The sequence below is a fragment of the Azolla caroliniana genome, unplaced genomic scaffold, assembly GCF_043228905.1.
Source record: "Azolla caroliniana isolate FFs.n. ecotype wild unplaced genomic scaffold, voAzoCaro1.0.p SCAF_17, whole genome shotgun sequence".
Lineage (NCBI taxonomy): Eukaryota > Viridiplantae > Streptophyta > Polypodiopsida > Salviniales > Salviniaceae > Azolla > Azolla caroliniana.
The window spans coordinates 6,208,605-6,219,021 of record NW_028230452.1 but is presented as its reverse complement, the minus strand read 5'-3'; the positions used below and the strand labels follow the sequence as shown (position 1 = coordinate 6,219,021).

The 10,417-nt window shown below is 40.9% G+C and overlaps 1 protein-coding gene across 1 annotated transcript; it reads right to left on the bottom strand.

Annotated features, from left to right (window-relative positions):
• Positions 1 to 7,445: 7,445 nt before the first annotated feature.
• LOC147853011 (UDP-glycosyltransferase 85A7-like) lies at positions 7,446 to 9,491 on the bottom strand. The gene has a single exon (XM_087333618.1). The coding sequence runs from the start codon at positions 9,464 to 9,466 to the stop codon at positions 7,820 to 7,822; it is 1,647 nt and encodes a 548-aa protein (XP_087189744.1). The 5' UTR covers positions 9,467 to 9,491; the 3' UTR covers positions 7,446 to 7,819.
• Between the last annotated feature and the right edge of the window lie 926 nt (positions 9,492 to 10,417).

The following is a 10,417-nucleotide window of genomic DNA, read 5'->3' as shown; positions in this document are numbered from 1 at the left end:
AAATGACAATTAAAAATGCATATCCGTTACCTCGTGCCGATGATTTGATTGATTGTTTGCCTGGGGCCAAATATTTTACGAAAATTGACTTACGAACAGGTTATCATCAGATTCGCATTGCCGAGGATGATATTCCTAAAACCACTTTTCGTACGCACTATGGCCATTATGAGTTTTTAGTCATGCCTTTCGGGTTGACTAATGCTCTAGCCACATTCCAACAAGCGATGAATGACGTTTTTTGAGATCAACTCGGTGATTTTGTTGTCGTCTTCTTGGATGATATTTTGATATATAGCCATACCTTGCAAGATCATGTTCAACATTTTTTATTTGTTTTGCAAAAGTTGCGTGACAACTCTTTCTATGCAAAACATTCAAAATGTGATTTTTTCCAAAAATCTATTTTGTACCTAGGTCATTTAATTACAGAAAATGGTGTTGAAATTGAACCTTCTCGTATTGAAAAGGTTAAACTTTGGCCCATTCCTCATAATATTCATGAACTGCGATCAGTCTTAGGGTTTGTTGGATTTTTACGAAAATCAATTCGTAACTATTCCAAATTGACGACGCCATTAACTGACCTTTTAAAAGGTCATCCATGTAAGTCTGTCAAACCAATTGCATGGAATGAACAACTTGACAAATCATTTGAGACACTCAAAGAGCATTTGTGTCTAGCTCCCACTCTTCTATTACCGGACCCTTCTAAGCCTTTCTCAATCGAAACCGATGCCAATGATTATGCTATTGGTGTCGTTCTTTATCAAGGTGGTCACCCTATTGCTTTTGAAAGTAAGAAGCTTGATGCTGCTCAATCTCGGTATTCAGTTCAAGAGAAAGAGTTGTTTGCGGTAATACATGCACTTTAAACATGGAGGCACTATCTCTATGGAAATAAATTTGTGGTTACAACAAACCATCAATCATTGAAGTATTTTTGTGACCAACCAGATCTTGTTGGTCGTAAAGGCCGTTGGGATGACCTTATGCAAGATTTTGATTTTTCCATACGGTATCGCAAGGGTTCTATGAACACTGTTGCGGATGCTCTTAGTCGCATTAAAGAAGTTAACATGCTTAGCTTCACGGAAATAAAATCTGATCTTTTAGATCACCTTTGAGGGAAATACCTTGATGACAATTATTTTTCGAAATACTGAACAAAAGCCGAATCTGGTTTAGATGCCGATAATAGCACCCTGCCCTTGAAGGCGACCTTTCACATTACAAACGGTTTGCTCTACCGTAGTGGAAAGATATGTGTTCCAAATTTACCAAATGTAAAATAGAAAATTCTTCATGAATGTCGTGATGCACCATCTACTGGTCATCCTGGAATACAACGCACACTCGTTCTCATCTCGAGTACTTTTTTCTGGCCTAAGATGCGTTCTAACGTGCATAAATATGTAACTCAATGCTTACAATGTCAGATTAATAAGTCGGAATGACTTAAAGCTGTGGGTCTTTTACATCCCTTAGATATTCCCAACAACAAATGGGAAAATATCTCGATGGATTTAATTGTTAGTTTACCTCGTACATAGAATGATATCATTTGGGTTGTTGTTGACAGATTAACAAATTTGGCTAGATTTATTCCTACCAAAACCACGGTAACTACTCAACAATTGGCTTATCAATTTGTTGATGAGTTATTTCGTTTTTATGGATTACCGATGGATATTGTTAGTGATCGAGATTCCAAGTTTACTAGTGACTTTTGGACTCAAGTCTTTAAGGAACTAGAAACTACGTTGAGCATGAGTTCCACAAATCATCCTCAGTCTGATGGACAAACTAAACGAGTTAATCAAATTATTGAGGACATGCTTCGAGCTTATGTAGCAAAAACCCCTTCTAAGTGGGAGCAATACCTTCCTATCTTAGAATTTGCCTATAATAGCTCTAAACATACATCCACTGGATATAGTCCTTTTATGTTGATGTATGGTTTTCAGCCACGTGCCCCAGTTGATGTCACGATTCATCGTGATACATTAGACAGCACACGCAATTTTTTGCAAGACATGAACCAAATGTTTCATATTGCCAAATAGAATGTCAAGACAGCTCAAGATCATGCTCGATTTTATGCTGATCAGGATAGACATCCTCGTGCATTTAATATTGGTCAAAAAGTTTTTTTTGCATGTCCCTACTGACTCTACGTCATTTTCTACGAGCAAGTGCGCTAAGTTAGCCCCACGATATTGTGGCCCATTTGAAATCCTTAAGCGGGTTCGGTCATCTGCTTATCACCTTGCCTTACCCTGTAACGTTGGTATTCACCCTATTTTTCACGTTAGTCGTCTAAAACCATTTTTAGGCTCTGGTGATAACACCATCACAATCCAAGATCTCGTAACATTAGAAGATTTTTCTTACAAACCTCATGTTCCTGAACGAATTCTTGATTCTCGTACTAAACGTTTACATTCTAAAGAGATTCGGCTATTCAAGATCAAATGGATGGATAAACCTATTGATGATGCCACATGGGAACGCGAGCATACTCTTAAGGCACAATTTCCTCACTTTATATTGCAAGAGTGCAATCTTTTGAAGTAGGGGAGTATGTTATGTACACATAACATTGGTGAGGCTAGGTCACCAATATTTACATTAGTGAAGGGTATGTTCACTAATGTTAAAAAGGGGACTAATGATTGGATAGAAGGAATGATAAGTGCATGCACTATCATGATTTGGACAACCAATGAATGGAGAGCCTTTTAGAAAGGCACATCTATTCAAGGGGCCTAGAAAAAGGTATAAATATGAGGCTTAGCTACCCTCATAATCACATCACGTCGGAAGGCTGTTGTCTTAGACACCGGTGGTGCGGGCTAGGCTTTCGTCTCGACGATCGTGTTTATCTCTTTCAAGGTATTAGTCATCCTAATATACGGTGGTATGGGACGTCGGTGGTAGGTTGGCTATGTCTACATCATAGTCAGGGGTGGTCGGGTGGAACAGGTTCTTCTATCCATTCTATTTTCCTTCTTTTACTTTAGTTTGGTCTATTGATTAGTAATAGACTCTTAACAATCACAGATTTCCTGGCCGAAGGTTTGGTAAACACTTTTGGATATTTGGACAAATTCCATGCGCCCTATCCGACAATGCCTATTTTCTCCAATGGACATGATTTTGGGCACTTTGGACCATTTGGATAGCCCGCAATAATAAGGTCTTTGATCGAAACCAACTGCATGAAGCTAGCTTCTTTAAGCAATCCCTCAAGCAATCTCTATTTGAATGTCTGCAACTTAGAGACATCACACTCCAAATTTACAACCTTTTCTTTGAGTGCTTTTAAGCTCTTTAGTGTCTAATCGACACTTGTATATTTTTCTTTATTCTTTGTGGGTTTTCACCTCACTTTGAGGTTTCCCACTAGTAATAAAATTGTTACTAAAAAGAAAAGGATGCATCGACGAAAGTATGTGCACATGTGTGCATTCAAAAGTAAAATGCAATATTTACTACTCAGTTTGTCATCGATAGAAGGCATTTAGGATGCAGCTTGACAATCATAGCAGGTGCTTTGAGCTCGATAGAAAGAGGTGCTCTGAGCTACACAAAAGGTGTCGTCATGCACTATGCATGCTCTAACTCTTTCTTTCGACCATGCTTTCCACACATCTTCGATCAAGCCCAATCCTTGCACGAATTTATCGCACAACCACAATGTGCACTCTCAATTGAACCATCAATCAATAAAGTTCTTGAATATCAAGTGTCGCTACTCATTTTCACACATATCATGTGAAATGTATATTTTTTGTTCGCATAGGTTATATTTGACCTCCGAATACGATAATAGAATCTATCTATCTATTTCTCTCTCTCTCTCTCATGTTTATGTCAATAGTCAGCTCTCAACTACTAACCCAATTAACACTAGTAAAAAGTTAAAATGACCATACCAGCTTAACCAATTTGAGTATGTTTGACAAGCTCAAGCTAAACTGAACCGATCTCCAACCGTTTAAAGAGGCTCAACGCTTAGTGAAGTCAAACAGAACCGCTAAACTGGTTTAACAACTTAGTTTAGGCTTGACCCAGATTCATTGTTGATTCCTATCATCCCACTTAATTATGGGTTTAACACTACAAAATATTACATTAATGCAAGAGCAATTGTGAGTTTATTGTTGTTTACGAAGCCAAACACAATTTTTACAAGTAGCTACTAATGTCACATCTAGGATGCGATTCGAACCTCTGACCTATAACACACCCAATATGTAGTATTAGATAAACCATTTGGAAACCCTTAAGTTTTACGTACATTGTATATGGTTAATATTGTATAGTATAACATATTAAGTTAGACTTGTGAGGTTTGCGCTCACTCCAAAGTTGCTCGTCATCGGCCATATGGCTTGCTCCACCCGCTTCCATGCCCTAGTTGTCCCTGGGCCTCTATCTCTATGGACCTCATAACCGATCTACCTTTGGCCAATAGTTATGGCTCGGTGTTGGTCGTTGTTGATCGGTTTACAAAGATGGCTCACTTCACTCCATGCTCTAAAACCATTTCCGACGAAGGAATGGCACATCTACTCCTCATAATGTCGTCTGTTTGCATGGCCTCCCCGATGATATCAACTCTGATCGTGGACCCCAGTTTGTCTCTCACTTCTGGCAGCGCCTGCTACAAACTTTAGGCATCTCGGTCAAGTTGTCCTCCGCCTATCACCCTCACACTAACGGTCAGACGGAGCACATCAACCAAATCCTTGAGCAATATCTTCGGTGCTCGGTTAGTTACCAACAAGATGATTGGGTCAACTTACTTTCACTAGCAAAATTTGCCTACAATAATTCTCTTCATCCATCTACTTGCGTCACTCCCTTCTTTGCAAACTATGGTTTACTCCCTACCACTTCTGTGAATCCTTCGACAGAGGGTCGAGCCCAGGTTTTAGAAGAGCTACATCATGACTTATCCTTGGAGCTTCATCTCGATGGTGAACGATACAAGAAGCACGTTGATCGCCATCGCTCTGTCACTCCACCCTTTGTCGTTGGCGACATGGTCTAGTTGTTACAACGGCACATCTCTACTACTCGTCCATGTGCAAAACTTGATTACAAGAAGTTGGGACCATTCCATATGGTTGAGCACATTAATCTCGTCGCCTTCCGGCTGGCCCTTCCATCCCACTTCCGGATTCATGATGTTTTTCATGTCTCCCTCCTCGAGCCCCATTATCCTTCACAAATCTCAGGACGTCAGGCCCCTCCACCACCCCACCAGCGACGGGTTTGGGAAGGCGATGTAGGAGGGGGGATAATGTCACATTTAGGATGTGACTCGAACCTCTGACCTATAACACACCCAATATGTAGTATTAGATAAACCATTTGGAAACCCTTAAATTATATGTTAATATTGTATAGCCTAGCATATAGAATATTCTGCTCTTTAGTATATTCTAAAAATGTTCTATGACCGTATAATCTAGATGAGTATTCTAGAGATATTTCTTGGGTATATTCTAGAGATATTTCTTAGGTATATTCTAGAGATATTCAATCTCAAAACTTGTATAAATATGTGTGTTCACCTAGATTATAATTAAGGTGAACAACACCAGTTACGGAGTCTTTCAATTAATCAACTCATCCCTTTGATTATCTTCTACTCTCTTGTGTATATTTTCTACCCGTGACAACTAAGCTCTTGTATATTGCTTCATTGAGTCTCTCCCATAGCTATCACCTAAGGTTGAACAAGAATAGAAAGTACATAACTCTAATTGTGGATAGTGGCAGATCTTAAAACATAGTTGGCATTCTAAATTGCCACTTCTAAGGAAGGTTGGAGTTGATTGAGGGTTTGCTTTTGGATTAGCGGAGGCTTCTTTTGCACTATTTAAATGGAAGATGGTACTCATCGTTTTATACAATATTTGATTGCTTGTATTTTTCTCAAATTTGGCACACAATGTTATTTGATGCCAAGACAATGGGGGTAAGCACAATTTCTAATTTTGTAAAGGATGAGTGACAATGGTGCCGGGGGATGAAGTAGAATTTCATGAGGGATCAGGAGAGTAGTGTCATAATGTTTGTTGGTATGTACAAAACTTTGCTAGTCTACGACGAGATGGTTGATGTGGACTTTGGTGGTAATCGGCGACATGTTGGATGGGGAAAAGGAAGCATATTCTCTCTATTTGATAAGGATGAGTGATGAGGTTGTTGGGGGATGAATCATACTTTCATGAGGGGACGAGGAGAGTAGAATCATTTTCTTTTCTGGTTTATGAGTGTTGGTGTGGAGTTGGAACCATATTCTTAAGGGTCGGCGAGAGTACATGCTTTGAAGCTCGGAGATTTTAATGCTATCAGCACCCCTTTACAATTGTTTCTTTGAAATCATTTTGTACACAACAACACATTGGAATACATTATTCGACTCCAGCCATTGGAAGTCATTGGCAAAGTTTTCATCACATTCCAAGATTTCTAAAGCTAGTTGATTTTGTTGGCATGTTTGAGTGAAAGGTTGAGGCGTGCTTTTGAGAAGCTGGCTATTTTGGTGGTTTGTTTTCTCTGGAGGTTGGACTATTCATGTTATTCATTTGGAGACGGATATGGCTTCATTGTATTTTCTTTGTCTCTAAAGATTGGCTACGTGTTTTTCTTACTTATCTTTACCTATAAAGATTGACTATGGTCATATGTAATATTTGGACTCATAGTACGTAATATACTTGAATGCATTGGCAAACATTCTTTTTCATACGAATGCGTATGTTATCAAAACATTCTTGTGTTTTTTTTTACACTTTTTAGCTTAACTTTCTTACCTTAAAAAGACAATTTACCTTATAATAAATAATGAATACAAAAGTATGGTATTTACCATACTTTGAGGGTGTTTATCATACTCGAATGATTGAAACATTCTCGAATGAGAATGCGCGTATGGTACGTATGGCTCATACTATGATTGGACTATTTTGTATTAAGGCCTCCGGCCACTGTAATTCTAATATCAATGGAGGATATATTTTCAAGAAAAAAAAATTTAATGGGGGTAAACACAATTCACACAACTTCACCCAAAATCAAAGATAGTTTTATTTCTGAGATCTTGGGGAGCACTTCATAATTGGGATGTGCATAATGTTTTTCTATTTGATGGTAGGCATGAAATCAAAGCATATTTACAAAAGTTGTACTAGTGTGACAATTTCACTTTATTTGAACAAATAAAATTTATTTACTCAATGGAGTGTTCGTCTTACCTATTGCTAATTCAATATGTTCCACTTCTAGTGTACTAGTTAGTAGTGCCCATACACCATTATGATACCCATTGTAAGTAGTACATATTTCTTTTACACATATTAATATAATTGTATACTGTCACCGTAGAGAGAGAGAGAGAGAGAGAGAGAGAGAGAGAGAGAGAGAGAGATTGGGCTAAATCTTAAGATGATTTGTTTTGATACCTCTTGCATTTTATTGGATGTGCTAACAATCCGTTAAAGAGAGGATTTGAAACCTTGACCTTCAGTTCATGGCCTTATATAGCTTGGCGTTTGTTGAATGTAGTAAAGATGTGTCAAAGGTAGAGTTTGGAAACCCATGGCATGATAGGTTAGCCTAAAGATGTGTTAAAGGTAGGGTTTGAACACTTGTCCATCTCTTGATAGTCTAATAGCTTAGAAGGGGGCAAATCAAATTCAAATTCAATCCCTAGAGTAATTTTAATAAACACTACATGGACTAGGTGTGGAATCATAACTCTAGTACACCAAACTTCAATACAAGATGGTTTCTATGTATTCTAACGTTTCATTTCGAACTTAAGCTCTCCATGTTTTAAGTCGTGGACAAGGGTTAGGAGATCAGCTATGGAGGTTCCATTTGGGGGAGAGGTGGAGTCAATGGCCAGTTGCTTCCAAAGAAGGGCTCGGGACTTGAGACGAGACGCTTCCTCACCTTCCGGTTTCATTATAGTACGGATCGCTTGCTCCATTGCAGTCCGGTCCAAAGACATGGCACCGGGAGACGGAGTAGGAGAAGAAGGGACAACGAGTGGCAATGCCACGCCCCAGTCGTGGACCAGGTACTTGAGGTTCGTGTTTTGTTCACCGCCAATGGGGTACGCTAGCATGGGCACGCCGTTAGAGAGGCTCTCTAGCACTGAGTTCCATCCGCAATGAGTAAGGAAGGCGGCCACGCTCTTGTGGGCAAGCACGTCCCGCTGAGGCGCCCACGATATGACCAATCCCCTCTCCTTAGTCCTCTCCACGAATCCTTGGGGCAATGCCACGGGCCCCATAGTCTTCTTCTTCTCGGCATTTCTCTCATTATCTCCGCTATCTGATGTTTGGTCGGCCCGTAGAACCCATAGGAACTTCACACCACTTGCTTCCACCGCCATGGCTAGCTTATGGAGCACTGCCTCGCCCACCCCATGCAAGCTTCCAAAGGCAATGTAAAGGACCGAAGACTCTTCTTGTGCCGCTAACCACTCGAGACATGACTCGTCTTCGGGAAGCAAGCTCCTGCTAGAGCTAGAGATGGCACTCTTTGCCACACCATGATCCAATGCCTCATTCCTGTTGTTGCCCCCATTGTAAGTATACTTGCTTGTCATGAAGGTGCGGAGCCGTAGACCTGCGCATTCTCGCAATGCGTCTATGGCCGGCTTCTCGAGATCATATAGGGTATGGACCAGAATCCTCTCTGCAGCTTGGCAGTGCTCGAAGAGCGAGGCGAAGAAAGGGAACATGGGAGTCCGGAAGTCTTGGGGCAGATCGGCAACACGAAGGGGCGAGATTCCTGGAATGAAATCCACAATCTCCTGCAGATGCTCATGGCTGCAGGATGATGAGGATGGATGGGTGGGGCCGAAGCCATCGCCATAGCCGCGTTGGAGGAGGGTAGGGATGTGGTAGCCTATGGAGAAGACTGCAGCTGAGGAGGTCCATACTTGTATCCTGGGGAGCTTGAACTGGACAGCCACATCATGTGACCATGGCATGAAGCTGTCTGCAATGAGGCAACAAGGCGGCGGCGGCGGTGGTGGCTGAGAAATGTTGTTCTGCGAAGGATCCACCGCCATGAGGCGGCGGAGGAGTGATTCCAGGCCTTCTCGCATCAAAGGCATGGATGCCACCAGATGGTCAGATGAGACCTTCTGCTTGAGATCTGCAGGCATTGCATCGGGAACCACCTCAATGCGGATGCCACCTCCATTCTTGCCAACACTATGGGCGGAAGAGGGAGGAGGATGAAGAGGATTTAGGGTTTGCAGGTGTGGGGGGGAGGAAGCAGAGGTGAGGAGGGCATGGGTGCGCCGTGTGTGGACGAAGGTGACCATGATGCCATGGGCGGCCAAGAACTCAGCGATGGCCATGAAGGGATTGACATGGCCCTGGCCAGGGATTGGGAACAGAACCACATGGGGTACAGAGGAAGCTGCCATTGGAGCTCTTGGTTATACTGTATACATACATACATATATGTTGGGTGTTAATAACAATGGAGTCCTTTTCTCTTCTTTATACAAAAAGTAAGTAGAACATCTTTTGTTCTGTATTTAACTCTTGGGGACACGAGACTCATAACACGAGATCTCTCCCAAGGTGTCATGGGTGCCCATATAAAAGTACTCTCCATCATTGGTTTGGGCTAGCTCCCACGGAACCAATCACTTTTTACCTTTTCTCTGGCTATCACAAGATATATTGTTCATGACTCGTCTACATAAATTCGCATTGATGTGTTAAAAAGAGCTTCATAATAGAGATTAGCACTTTGTCAAGGCCATATGATGTCATGTCAATTGATTTGAGTTGGTGTCCATGCTTTCACTTGCATAGATCGAGCCATCCCTTAATTAATGGCCTTAACCACATAGCCCTGACATTAATGAATGGAAAGCATTTATGACCACATGTGAGACTAGAATGTTTCTTGCTCACTTATAAGCTTGTGATATGTATCAATGCCTAGAGCAAGAACGGAAGCTAGCACTAAACTCTAGGTTGGGGTGATGCCTACCTCCAAACTATACAAATAACTTGTAACTACAAATAAAACGTTCATCGCCCTCCACCGTTCAAGTGCAAATATCCTACTTGGAGATGTTGACAACTCTATGTTAAGAGGACATCTCAATCTCTATGTTGATGATTATGTTAACAGGACATATCGCTACCCTTAAGTTGTGGTTGTGTATATGTCCACGTATTGATGTTAACTATCATAAACTTTTCTTGATAATAGATCTTTGAAGGATCCCTTTAAAAGGTATACAAGTCTCTAAAATGGAAACTTGACATAGGTCACGTTTAAGCACTATATTTCTCTTCTTGCACGAGGGGTGAATGAAGGTAATTAGAAGCTATACCATTCAGACAAAATGTTCCTCACC

What these genes read in the sequence shown, in the direction of transcription:
- LOC147853011 (XM_087333618.1), bottom strand. Translation starts at nt 9,466, where the DNA reads ATGGCAGCTTCCTCTGTACCCCATGTGGTTCTGTTCCCAATCCCTGGC.